Source organism: Cherax quadricarinatus, chromosome 56 (genome assembly GCF_038502225.1).
Source record: "Cherax quadricarinatus isolate ZL_2023a chromosome 56, ASM3850222v1, whole genome shotgun sequence".
NCBI lineage: Eukaryota > Metazoa > Arthropoda > Malacostraca > Decapoda > Parastacidae > Cherax > Cherax quadricarinatus.
The window spans coordinates 22,907,969-22,922,861 of record NC_091347.1 but is presented as its reverse complement, the minus strand read 5'-3'; the positions used below and the strand labels follow the sequence as shown (position 1 = coordinate 22,922,861).

Below are 14,893 nucleotides of genomic sequence, written 5' to 3'. Positions count from 1 at the left end.
ACTGAAAGCAAAACTATTCATTAATTTGATCATTATCCTAATCATTGTTTAATATTTCATATAAATTTCCAAAGACACCAATGAATATTGCAACAGCAGTAGTGCGTAAAGTTAACACTCACTCATAAACTCCTGAACTTGGTTGTTCTGTGGCTCAGAGTCAGCAATGGATTTTCGCAGACGGTTGAGGTCATCCTTCAGTTTGGCATTCTCCATCTCCAATTCCTGCAGCTGAGAGAAAATAAACCAAAGGAAAGCTGAATATAGGAAAGAATAATTATATTAATGAATAAAGGTTACTCTGACACATGCAAAAATGATGATAGAGACTAAAATACTGAATACTTTAGCAAAGGAAGAAGCTTAATGTATAAAGCTGAAAAAAATTACACATTTGAGCAAACAGCCAAGAGTGTCTTGAGAAATACAAAAGACTATATATACTGTATATTCCTACCTTAAGTAAGTAGACAATCACAGCTACAATATAATTACTGCTGTCATATTACATTCTTGTTTGATAACACTTCTATAAACAAAATATTTGAGTTAAGAATTTCTTTTACAGTTTTTGCCAAATATCATTTATTAGGTAGTCTAACTGTTTTGACACAGTCCTGTAACCACAATGTCAGTTAGGAAGTACTGGTTAACACAGTCTTGAGTTTGGTATTACCTTTTAGAAACAGAAAGGCACTGCCCCTGCTACCTCCAAGACGAAAGTCTGGCTAACTAGTTTCCTTGAATCCTTCCATAATTATTATCTTACTAACATTCCATCAGCACTTCCATTAAAAACCACTTGTCTCAATTCATCCAATCAAACACATTCATAAATGCCTGTTGGATGCTCATATATTTTTTCTTCCCTACCATGCCATGCACTTTACTTAACAATTCCATCAATGATTCCTCTTCCCACCTGCACTCATTCTCTTACACCCAGAGCAAGTGTAAAACAGAAACCTGTAATTGTTATACATGATGGTACAAATGCTGGTGTCATTTTTTTTTTCTGTCTCATAAATGCGCAAGATTTCAGGTACATCTTGTTACTTCTACTTACACTTAGCTCACACTTCACATGCATGTACAAGCATATATATACACACCCCTCTGGGTTTTCTATTTTCTTACTAGTTCCTGTTCTTGTTTATTTCCTCTCATCTCCAAAGAGAAGTGAAACAGAATTCTTCCTCCATAAGCCATGCATGTTGTAAGCAGTGACTAACATGCCAGAAGCAAAGGGCTAGTAACCCCTGTTACTAGCCCTTTGCTTCTGGCATGTATACATTACTAAAGTTATAGAGAGAAACTTTTCTTTTTCTTTTTGGGCCACCCTGCCTCAGTGGGATATGGATAGTGCATAGAAAGAAGAAGTGGCCCGGTGGCCTGGTGGCTAAAGCTCCCGCTTCACACACGGAGGGCCCGGGTTCGATTCCCGGCGGGTGGAAACATTTCGACACGTTTCCTTACACCTGTTGTCCTGTTCACCTAGCAGCAAATAGGTACCTGGGTGTTAGTCGACTGGTGTGGGTCGCATCCTGGGGGACAAGATTAAGGACCCCAATGGAAATAAGTTAGACAGTCCTCGATGACGCACTGACTTTCTTGGGTTATCCTGGGTGGCTAACCCTCCGGGGTTAAAAATCCGAACGAAATCTTATCTTATCTTATCTTATCATCATATCAAACCCCACCCCACCCCACCCACACTCACCCACCCACCCACACACACACACACACACACACACACACACACACACACACACACACACACACACACACACACACACACACACACCCACCCACACACACGTAAGGGACACTACAAGAGAGAGAGGAGAGGATGAACCAGCAAGGCTGGACTTAGTATTCACCTTCAGTAGTGCAGATATCGAGGACATCACATATGAAAGACCCCTTGGGGCCAGTGACCATGTGGTTGTAAGCTTCGAATACACAGTAGAGTTACAAGTGGAGGGAGAAGCAGGAAGGCCAGGACGAATGAAGCCAAACTACAAGAAAGGGGACTACACAGGAATGAGGAACTACCTGAACGGGGTTCAGTGGGACAGAGAACTGGCAGGGAAGCCAGTTAATGAGATGATGGAATATGTAGCAATAAAATGCAAGGAGGCTGAGGAGAGGTTTGTACCCAAGGGTAACAGGAGTAATGAAAAAGCCAGGATGAGCCCATGGTTTACCCAAAGGTGCAGGGAGGCAAAAACCAAGTGTGCTAGGGAATGGAAGAAATATAGAAGGCAAAGGACCCAGGAGAATAAGGAGAACAGTCGTAGAGCCAGAAATGAATATGCACAGATAAGAAGGGAGGCCCAAAGACAATATGAAAATGACATAGCAGCGAAAGCCAAATCTGACCCGAAACTGTTGTACAGCCACATCAGGAGGAAAACAACAGTCAAGGACCAGGTAATCAGGCTAAGGAAGGAAGGAGGAGAGACAACAGGAAATGACCGGGAAGTATGTGAAGAACTCAACAAGAGATTCAAAGAAGTGTTCACAGAGGAGACAGAAGGGACTCCAGAAAGACGGAGAGGTGGGGCACACCACCAAGTGCTGGACACAGTGCACACAACCGAGGAAGAAGTGAAGAGGCTTCTGAGTGAGCTAGATACCTCAAAGGCAATGGGGCCAGATAACATCTCCCCATGGGTATTGAGAGAGGGAGCAGAGGCGCTATGTGTACCCCTAACAACAATATTCAATACATCTATCGAAACAGGGAGATTGCCTGAGGCATGGAAGACAGCAAATGTAGTCCCAATCTTTAAAAAAGGAGACAGACATGAAGCATTAAACTACAGACCAGTGTCACTGACATGTATAGTATGCAAAATCATGGAGAAGATTATCAGGAGAAGAGTGGTGGAACACCTAGAAAGGAATGATCTCATCAACAGCAGCCAGCATGGTTTCAGGGACGGGAAATCCTGTGTCACAAACCTACTGGAGTTCTATGACATGGTGACAGCAGTAAGACAAGAGAGAGAGGGGTGGGTGGATTGCATTTTCTTGGACTGCAAGAAGGCGTTTGACACAGTTCCACACAAGAGATTGGTGCAAAAACTGGAGGACCAAGCAGGGATAACAGGGAAGGCACTACAATGGATCAGGGAATACTTGTCAGGAAGACAGCAGCGAGTCATGGTACGTGGCGAGGTGTCAGAGTGGGCACCTGTGACCAGCGGGGTCCCGCAGGGGTCAGTCCTAGGACCAGTGCTGTTTCTGGTATTTGTGAACGACATGACGGAAGGAATAGACTCTGAGGTGTCCCTGTTTGCAGATGACGTGAAGTTGATGAGAAGAATACACTCGATCGAAGACCAGGCAGAACTACAAAGGGATCTGGACAGGCTGCAGAACTGGTCCAGCAATTGGCTCCTGGAGTTCAATCCCACCAAGTGCAAAGTCATGAAGATTGGGGAAGGGCAAAGAAGGCCGCAGACGGAGTACAGTCTAGGGGGGTCAGAGACTACAAACCTCACTCAAGGAAAAAGATCTTGGGGTGAGTATAACACCAGGCACATCTCCTGAAGCGCACATCAACCAAATAACTGCTGCAGCATATGGGCGCCTAGCAAACCTCAGAACAGCATTCCGACATCTTAATAAGGAATCGTTCAGGACCCTGTACACCGTATACGTTAGGCCCATATTGGAGTATGCGGCACCAGTTTGGAACCCACACCTAGCCAAGCACGTAAAGAAACTAGAGAAAGTGCAAAGGTTTGCAACAAGACTAGTCCCAGAGCTAAGAGGTATGTCCTACGAGGAGAGGTTAAGGGAAATCAACCTGACGACACTGGAGGACAGGAGAGATAGGGGGGACATGATAACAACATACAAAATACTGAGAGGAATTGACAAGGTGGACAAAGACAGGATGTTCCAGAGATTGGACACAGTAACAAGGGGACACAGTTGGAAGCTAAAGACACAGATGAATCACAGGGATGTTAGGAAGTATTTCTTCAGCCACAGAGTAGTCAGTAAGTGGAATAGTTTGGGAAGCGATGTAGTGGAGGCAGGATCCATACATAGCTTTAAGCAGAGGTATGATAAAGCTCACGGCTCAGGGAGAGTGACCTAGTAGCGATCAGTGAAGAGGCGGGGCCAGGAGCTCGGACTCGACCCCCGCAACCTCAACTAGGTGAGTACAACTAGGTGAGTACACACACACACACACACACCCACCCCCACACACACACCCACACACACACACACACACACACACACCCACCCACACACACACAATACACACACTATTTCTTTGTACAAGCCATTAGTGTCATGTAAGAACAGTATGGTAGGAGGTGCTGAGTGGCAGTGTATGCTAAAGTGTGAAATACATAATGAAAACATGAAAAACAAAATATTCATGAAGTAAGATTAAGTAAATATAAATGAACATTATTGTATAGCTTCTCTTTCATGCTCAATGCTGCATTACTGTATCATAAACAAATGTAAGCTAAGGGATACATTTTTACAGGTCTTGTTCCCTCTATGCAAATTTGCTTTAAGGAACTCACTATTATGAGATATCCCATTTCTTTTGGTAATTTCATATATACGATCTGTGCCCACTTATGTGATTCACATGGTTCACAAAGCACACTGAAAATTCTTATTCAATGCAATTATACGTTTAAGACCTGAATGAGCTTACCGTAGATGCCAAGGGCCTGGAACACATCTACAGCATAAAATAAGAGAAACCTGTATACAGATATACAGTACCACAGTAAATGACACTTTTCACTTGGCTAAAAGTAACTGCTGCATAACTAGCTAGGAAAGAGAAACATTACTAATTTGGCATGCCTTATGCTACCAGTACTTGCGTTAGCTGTGGCACAAAGCATACCCGAATAAGTTCCTGTGCATGCTGTGGGTCATCCATGGGTGATGCTGATTCCAGCTGATCTACCTGTTTGGCCAGACTCCTCCGTTCCTTTTCTAACTCGCGCACTTTGTTCTGCAGTTGCAGTACTAAGGTGATGTCCTCCATCTATTAGCATCCCGGATGAACATAGCATCAGAGAGAGGAGTCACCAAGCAGCAAGGGGTAGTAGGAAGTTAGTGAGATTCACTACATGCTAAGGACAAACCACATCCTTAAGTGAAGTACCAGACCAAGCAACCCCAGGCAAAAATATTAGCTGCATATCTCCAAGGTTTCCAAACTTCTCTATTATACCCATTATACATTTTGTGTAAATTCACCAGAGTATTTATTACACAAAGAATTACTATTTTTACTGGGAGCTTTCTACTACTGAATATTATGTATACAGAAGTTTTATTTCAAACTTATTATAAGATAAAATATAAATTTGTTTGAAGAAATGAAGCAAGCTATCAGATAGCTTATAACTAGTGAAACAGATGAATGGAAGTGACAGGAAATAAAAGATTAGAGATAATCAGTGAACACTATAATGGAGTGTCATAATCATCCTTCAAGAAAGTACTGTGCATGCTAATAATGAAAATTGCTGCAGCTACATTCTTAACTCAAAAGGTTTTCAAAAAGTAAAGTCATCCAACATAAGCTACATACAAGAGCAATTTATTCTCATTATCTTATTAAAAGATTTTATGTAAGAATTACTACTGGCTGGCACTAGCAACTTATATTTTAGCCTCAACAAGTAATATTTTAAACTATGTAATACAAATAAAATCTGATATACTGTACATTATACAAAATTAAAAATGTAGTTATACATTTTGGAAAAGTTTGGAAACCAGTGTCTAATGTATATTCATGCACATATGTACCGTACAGTAAATAAGCTTTTGTATTATTATTATTAATACTATTACTATTTAAGGGAAGTGCTAAACCCATACGTGATTTTGTAACAAAACCACTGAAGGAAAAATTGACTCTTACAAGTGGCATATGATTAACACATGTAAGTGGCGCAAGATTAATTGTCGTCAGTGGCATGAGATTACTTACTTTCTTCGGTTATTACAAAATAAATTACTTGCCTTGTGAATCAAAATAAAAAAATCCATATTATGTATTACGTATATTTCAAATGATGATATAAATAATACTATTCAAGAAACTAATCACTACACTAATTCTATGAACAACTTTCAATAAAGTATACTGTACATATTCAAGTACATAAAATAATTCTTCTGGTGTAATCCTAAAACTGCTGAAAGGATGTTAATATTTATAATAGTGCGAGACCAATGCCGATTTCTCTGGATATATTACAACAAGACTAATAATATTTGTACCTGTTTCAGTGTGAGACCATCACAGGTTCCTCTGTATATATTCCAGCAAGACTAATAATATTTGTATCTGCTTTAACCCTTAAACTGTCCAAACGTAGATCTACGTTCACTCATGTAGAGCTCCGAACGTAGATCTACGTTCGATTTTATATGCTTTATGTAAAAAAAATGTAGATCTACGTTTGGAGTGCTACGCGACTGAATGTAGATCTACGTTCGGACAGTTTAAAGGTTATTGAGACCATCACAGGTTCCTCTGGACTCTGGATATAGTGCCATCAAAGTACTCTGCAAGGGTCTACATCATTTACTTCACATTAGCCATAATTTCAATCTGGCAGCTTCTCTTTTTGAAGAGGGGAAATAATGAATATGAAAGAAGGGGAAAGGAGAAAGGGGTGATGAAGATTAGAAGTTAAAAAAAATGAGAAAGATAAGTAGAAGAGAAGGATAATAGGAGAAAAGGATAAGAAGAGTAAGGAGGGAGGAAGAAGAAGGGGGGAAAATGGAAAAGAAAGAATAAGAAGAGGAGAATAAGAAGGTGGAAAAGATATAAAAGTGGAGGAGGAGGAGGGTAAAGAGGTGAGAGGAGGAAGATGTGGAAGGAGATGGGAAGTGGTGTTGAAAGGTGATGGGAAAAGCTGGGAGGAAGAGTTCGCTGAATGAGAAGTGAATGTGGAAGAGGTAGTGGAGGAAAGAGAAAGTGCAATGTAGAAAAGGCAAATGTGACTGTGTTCAAGAGTCTTCCTACTCCCTCAGCCTAATCCAGGGCTAGGCAGAAAGAAAGATAATTGTGGGTGTGGAAAGAGGGAGGGAAGGCAAGAAAGAAGGGAGGAATGTGATCGACGTTGGATGAGGAAAAAAGTGGGAGGAATAGAGTGCGCAGGAGGTAAATGGATGTGGTGGACTAGTCACTGGTTGGCTGGTGGTAGTGGTTTGAGAAGAGGTAGTAGGACAAAGAAATGAAGGTGTGATAAGGTAGAGGACAGATGTGGTGGTGGATCGGAGTGTGTTAACATAGAGAGAGAGAGATTGAGAGAGAGAGACAGAGATTGAGAGAGATTGAGAGAGGGGTTGAGAGAGATTGAGAGAGAGAGATTGAGAGAGAGAGATTGAGAGATTGAGAGAGAGAGATTGAGAGAGAGAGATTGAGAGAGAGAGAGATTGAGAGAGATTGAGAGAGATTGAGAGAGAGAGATTGAGAGAGATTGAGAGAGAGAGATTGAGAGAGATTGAGAGAGAGATTGAGAGAGAGAGATTGAGAGAGATTGAGAGAGATTGAGAGAGAGGTTGAGAGAGATTGAGAGAGATTGAGAGAGAGATTGAGAGAGATATTGAGAGAGATATTGAGAGAGAGATTGAGAGAGAGATTGAGAGAGAGATTGAGAGAGATTGAGAGATTGAGAGAGAGAGGGTGTTTACATCTCTCTCAATCTCTCTCTCTGTCTCTGCCATCACCCTCTCTCTCTCCCTCAATATCTCTCTCTCTCTCAATCTCTCTCAACCTCTCTCTCAACCTCTCAACCTCTCTCTCAACCTCTCAATCTCTCTCTCTCAATCTCTCTCTCTCAATCTCTCTCTCTCAATCTCTCTCTCTCAATCTCTCTCTCTCAATCTCTCTCTCTCAATCTCTCTCTCTCAATCTCTCTCTCTCAATCTCTCTCTCTCAATCTCTCTCTCTCAATCTCTCTCTCTCAATCTCTCTCTCAATCTCTCTCTCTCAATCTCTCTCTCTCAATCTCTCTCAATCTCTCTCTCTCTCAATCTCTCTCTCTCTCAATCTCTCTCTCAATCTCTCTCTCAATCTCTCTCTCAATCTCTCTCTCAACCCCTCTCTCAATCTCAATCTCTCTCTCTCTATGTTAACACACTGGCTGGTGGTAGTGGTTTGAGAAGAGGTAGTAGGACAAAGAAATGAAGGTGTGATAAGGTAGAGGACAGATGTGGTGGTGGATCGGAGTGTGTTAACAGAGAGAGAGAGAGAGATTGAGAGACAGAGAGAGAGATTGAGAGAGATTGAGAGAGAGATTGAGAGATTGAGAGAGAGAGATTGAGAGAGATTGAGAGAGAGAGAGAGAGATTGAGAGAGAGAGAGATTGAGAGAGATTGAGAGAGATTGAGAGAGATTGAGAGAGAGAGATTGAGAGAGAGAGATTGAGAGAGAGAGATTGAGAGAGAGAGATTGAGAGAGAGATTGAGAGAGAGAGATTGAGAGAGAGAGATTGAGAGAGAGAGATTGAGAGAGATTGAGAGAGATTGAGAGAGAGAGATTGAGAGAGAGAGATTGAGAGAGAGAGATTGAGAGAGAGAGATTGAGAGAGATTGAGAGAGATTGAGAGAGATTGAGAGAGAGAGATTGAGAGAGAGATTGAGAGATTGAGAGATTGAGAGAGAGAGATATTGAGGGAGAGAGAGAGATTGAGAGAGAGAGGGTGATGGCAGAGACAAAACGTGCAACAGAAAGTACCTTGAAAAATTATGAATAACAACAATGTATACACATCATGTTATAAAGTATGTGATAAATACTAATGTGGGCAGTAAGAATGGTCTCTTACCTTCTCGGGAACGTGAAGTTTGATCTCGGAAACATTTGGCTTGTGAGAAGGAGAACTCCAATCTATATTTTCCAAGTTTCTGCTGGAGTCTGACATTTCACTGGCACGACTTCGTACAGATCCATATCCGACATCCTACACCGAGAATGCAACATTAACCATGAAGAAGAAAATTTGCTGACATTTTTTGTTACACTTCTCCATATCAAGCATACCTTAAGGCAATACCAAGCAAGGCGGTCAACTCCTTTTCATGCTGTATTCAATATTCTACAATGATATCATTGTAAACAACTTGCCAAATGGAGGGTGAGAACCTATGGCAGGACAATCCTAAAACTAGTAGTGCACTAACCATTGTACCATTCCAAACTGGTACAGTGAGTAGTGCAACTGCCTGCTAATTTTGGGACTGATTTGCCATGGGTTTGAACCCTCCATTCAACGAGTAGTTCAATATTCCCTTTGTCTATTTTTTTCAGGTCTTCTCAAAATAAGTAATACACTAATTTGATTTGAGAAGGTTTGTATACCAATGTGCATCATTGGGACAAAATGCAGTCAGTAATGGTACACAAACCAGCAAATGAGATTAAGGAAGAGAATAGTTACAATGCTAGAAAACACTTCTGTATATTAAGTAACAATATGGTCAACTTACAATCACATGATATATTAAATAAATGACAAAATATTTTGCATACTGTTATGCCATAATAATGAGTAATATGCATTAAAGCATTCAAGATATTTTATTTTGAGAAGCAAACTGAAGAAATGCAATGTATACTGAATATCAAGTAAAAAAAAAGGATATTTATAAGAAAATTTCATCTTCATAACAAATGACAAAGAAACTGGCTCAATCATCAAGCTAAATTACCAAACTACAAACAAGGAAATTATAAGTGAAATGATATTAAATTAATTAAAAAGCAGCAAAAAGCTAAATACAAAGGTTGGATAAGTTATTGGTATGTTATTGAATTGAGCAAGTTTAGTCTTAGCACCTTAGGTGAAATGTTCCTAGCAAGAATTTTCCAAAGCACTTTAAGCTATTAGTGCATGTACAAAATACCAGCTACTGTTCCAGTTTATGAATATTTAATGCAAAACAACTAACTTTCTATTTATTGATTTTCTTCAACACTAATCACCTAAATACCCTCTTAAAGAAGCCTATAATTTTATGTGAAATATCATACTGCCGTCTCACTTCATCCACTTTTTTTTTTTTTTTCCAACAAGTCGGCCGTCTCCCACCGAGGCAGGGTGACCCAAAAAAGAAAGAAAATCCCCAAAAAGAAAATACTTTCATCATCATTCAACACTTTCACCACACTCGCACATTATCACTGTTTTTGCAGAGGTGCTCAGAATACAACAGTCTAGAAGCATACACATATAAAGATACACAACATATCCCTCCAAACTGCCAATATCATCAATTTCATCCACACTAAAATATATTTGCCCTTCAAACTTTGCATTTGCCAGTGCTATGTACAGTACATTGAGAACCACCTCTTTGGTTTTACAGAAAAATAGATTAACTTATCTACTGAAAGTGAGCCCATTATGTCCACTACTGTATTTAGGTTACTGAAATAACCCACAATACTCTGAACTCTTGCATATAATCCTGATATAATCACTATGTCAGCATGATTCTCTCACTACATTTGTTGTAGACTTATCGTTTGCAGCGAGGATGAGAGGCATACACGGAAGTGCTTTAATGATATTATTAAAGCTTAAACCTTTTTCTCGACATGAGAGCATGCCTGTTGGCATGTCTTCAGTTTTGCTGAGAAAAGTGACACAAGGGATTATTTATTATTGGTAAGAATTCTAGCAACATTAAGTACGTACATGGAAATACGTGCAATACACATTTATTACAGTCAAAGTTCGTTCACAAGGAACTTTGTCAAGCCAAGATCTTGACTTATAACATAGCAAAAATAATTGTCTTATTAGTTGCAAGTGTACATTTACCTAACAAAGAAACCGCAGATTTTGGGGGGATCTAGTTAAAGATCCTCTTTGGGTGGTGGAAGAGGGTCTCTTGCTAGACCTGAAATATTTGCAATATCTCTTACCTTGTAATATGGGATATCCCATATGTATGATGCAATAAACTGTATTAAGGAGTAAATAAAATGCAGTGGCTTCTAGAAGCACTGTGTTCATGCAACCCTCCCAACCTCCCAGTTACCTACGAGTTATCACCACCTCATCAGTAAACAATGTGTCAATGTAATGAGTTAAAAGCACTACTAAATAACAAATGCTAAATTAATTCTGATAAATAATATAATTGTTTTATGTAATGGTAGGATTGCTGGTGTCCTTTTTTCTGTCTCATAAACATGCAAGATTTCAGGTATGTCTTGCTATTTCATTTCTACTTACACTTAGGTCACACTACACATACATGTACAAGCATATATATACACACACCCCTCTGGGTTTTTTTGCTATTTTCTTTCTAGTTCTTGTTTATTTCCTCGTATCTCCATGGGGAAGTGGAACAGAATTCTTCCTCCGTAAGCTATGCGTGTCATAAGAGGCGACTAAAATGCTGGGAGCAAGGGGCTAGTAATCCCTTCTCCTGTATATATTACTAAATTTAAAAGGAGAAACTTTTGTTTTTCCTTTTGGGCCACCCTGCCTCGGTGGGATACGGCTGGTGCGTTGAAAGAAAGAAATAATATAATGCATACACTAGCCTTAATGTGTCATACAGCAACAACTAATGGAAAATAAAAGCCAATTTCACACCATTATTACTTAAATTCTACAAAATAATAAATTTGAAAAAATATATTAACTTACAGACATCCAATCCTGTGTGAGCATCAGAAGCAAACAAAAAATCATACTAAAATATATTAAGGATCTTGGGACAAAATGCAATTGCAGATCTTCTCATTTAATGCAAAAGGAATAATAATATATTCTTGAAATTTTAAAAGTTTAAAATGCTCAAAAAAGTACTTCAGAGATTGGTACATGCATAACAGATAAAAGAAACATGCAAGGACAAAGTTATTATATTTAAATAAAAAAATCATTAATAGATCACGCTGCACTTAAACCCACAAAACTTTATAAATTACCCAAAACACAAAACACCTCACTTTCACTTTGGTAAAATTTTAAAGTGCCTCTTTAAGAGTGCTTAGCATTTGAAAAGTATTGGCAATGCCTGCCGAAGATTCTGCACGTGACCACTTTACTTAAAATCAGAGTTTCCCACTGGAAACATGTCATTAGCTTTAATTTTCTTCTCAAATATTTTTTTTCATCTTTTCATCCAGTCTATCATTCAATTAAGAACTGATTATTTTTTAATCTCTACCACAGTATATATTATAGCAGTAACAAATTCAATAGGTTACTGCACTTAATAGCAACAAAATAATTTATAGACAAACAGCTGTGCATATTTGGACATACCAAAATATGTCTGAAGATATCACAAAAAATTTCTAAAAAGTGATTCCCAGGTATAAGGAAATGACCAAAAATATCTGCAAGGCACTTTAGTGGAAGTGTAGATTTCAATGAAATGCGATTGTATGCCCTTGTTATACTCAGTACTTAATTATTTTAGGGAAAGATTCATCCAAATTTTGCCAGAAATAATTTTAAAGTACATTACTGTATACATAATGACTAAATATTCTGACATACTACTAATAACATTGTGACTACTTACTTCATCACCAATGATAGAACTGAACTCTGATGCATCATCACGGACCAGTTCAGTAGGAGCATCGCTGGCACCACTAATATTACTAATATTGCTTGCTGTTCTCTGAGAGATACAAAAGAACACAACTGTCTTAAACATTTCAGACACCTGTCAGTTACATCTGCACATAACCATAACTGAAAAGTTGAATAAAAGTACAGTAACATTAAAAACTGAATGATCTTGATTCTGTCTTGATATTTTCCTTACATCGTGCACCAGATAATATCTTTATCTGCATTATATTCAAGACTCCCCATTCTTGAGGATGGAGCCACATATATTGCAGGATCTTCCCATATATTTTAAATGTGTTGAAACATTAACAACTGAGCACATGAGATATTTTTGAAAGAACCGACATGCTGATGTAGTTATCGTCAAAAATTTAGCAGTTGTCGCCAGGTTACACTAAGAAACAACGTGTGAAAGGAACAAGTACTATCTCTAACTGTATATAAGCAAAAAAAGTATATTAGAAAAATATGCAAAGGAACAAGTTAGGAAAAAGAAGCAAGACAAATAATTGGAAGATCACAAAGAATGAATACACTGTAAGCATAAAAAAAGATAAGAAATGCTAATGGACAAAGTTATACCTTTAACCTATATTTTTCTTGTTGGTAGAGCTTCCATTAACAAGTGAAGTAAACTGGTCTACTACCAAGAATACATTCTCATTTTAATAAATTACCATACTAATCTTTTGATGAAAGATAGTCGCAAGATATACAGAGCATTTTGACCCATAAGGCTATTCAGCAGTTTTGTTTATGCAAAGTCATATACAATCATATATGCTAGTATATACAAGTTAAACTATCCCTTAAAAATAAAACGCTTCACATTAACAAGAACAAAAGAAAAACTATTTAGGTATTATCACAGGAAGTGAAAATAATGAACATCTGCTAAACAACATTAAACTGTTAACATTTACCTTATGAGCATTGCCTCCTTTAAACTTTTTTATCTGCTCTTCTAAAAGGTCATTCTTCTGTTCTAAACGATTAAATTCTTTTAATAATCTTTGGTATGCTGTCTTCTCATCTGCGTTCTCCATGATGATTTGTTGCTTCTCGGCTTCAAATTTGCGTCGCAGCATCTCTAAGTAAAACAATAACAAATAAAGCATTATGCTGTGTTGTGATTGATCACACTTTATATAGTGTACAATATACCTTTGATGAGTTCCCAGAGTTTACCTGCTCCCAGAGCCCACCCATGGGCCAGGCTTGTACAGCAAGTATGAGGCAAACAGCGGCAATACAGTGGACCCCCGGTTAACGAACTTTTTTCATTCCAGTAGTATGTTCAGGTGCCAGTACTGACCGAATTTTTTCCCATAAGGAATATTGTGAAGTAGATTAGTCCATTTCAGACCCCCAAACATACACGTACAAACGCACTTACATAAATACACTTACATAATTGGTCGCATTTGGAGGTGATCGTTAAGCGGGGGTCCACTGTACTGAGTAGATTTCCAACATATGAATGATTTTAAAGTGGAAGAATATTAATAAGTTTGAGAGTAATAAGAGCGGTGTGAATACCATGGAGAACTCAGAATGAACATATTAAAAGAAAACGTGGGGTAATCAAGGGTAAATTCAGTGCTGAGGGGTTGTTAAGGTGATATGGGCTTGTAGTATGGATGGAAACGGATAGGTTTATGAAGTGTATAAATCTGGAGTGGAAGGTAAAAGAGGTCATCCCAGGAATGGCTGGAGGGAGGAGGTGAAAGAGACAAAGTTTTAGGGGCTTGAGTACCCAGTAGGTATTATATAAGTATGTTAAATAGGAGCGTCCAGAGACATGTAGTTTTTTAATGGACGTGCTATAGAAGTGTGAGTAAGGTATCAGAATTTATCTTAATCCCTTCTGTCCCAATTGCTTAAGTCTACTGCCTCACCCACTTATTCCACTCTGGCACCTTCCCCTTCCTAAACTTACTTTTTAAATGTACAGTGACAATTTTCAAGCTATATTGATATAATAAAAACAATAAAACATTGAAATAACTGTTATATCATAACTAGAATACAATAGTAATATTCTTTATATATTTTTACATAATATATAATTACCTTCTGATTCTCGTTTAGTCTCTTCTTTTTTAACCTCTCCAAGTTCTTCTGTTAGCCGTGCATTTTCTGCATTGAGTTTCTCCACCAATTCACGATTCTCCTTCTCCGCCCGCTCCTTCTCACTTAACACGTCCATCTTCTCACCTCGCTCCATCTACATCAAAAAGTGTCAAGGTTATTGTTAAATTCTTGCATAA

The 14,893-nt window shown here is 38.6% G+C and overlaps 1 protein-coding gene across 1 annotated transcript in view; it reads right to left on the bottom strand.

The window, feature by feature from the left end:
• Positions 1 to 122: 122 nt before the first annotated feature.
• The window catches only part of didum (dilute class unconventional myosin), a gene marked incomplete at its 3' end in the record, with an annotated part of 67,195 nt that continues 52,424 nt past the window's right edge, over positions 123 to 14,893 (bottom strand). Inside the window, 6 exon segments of the mRNA XM_070096991.1 lie at positions 123 to 231; positions 4,892 to 5,035; positions 8,844 to 8,978; positions 12,568 to 12,669; positions 13,547 to 13,713; positions 14,697 to 14,850. Of these exon segments, the coding sequence (XP_069953092.1) occupies positions 123 to 231; positions 4,892 to 5,035; positions 8,844 to 8,978; positions 12,568 to 12,669; positions 13,547 to 13,713; positions 14,697 to 14,850 (811 nt within the window).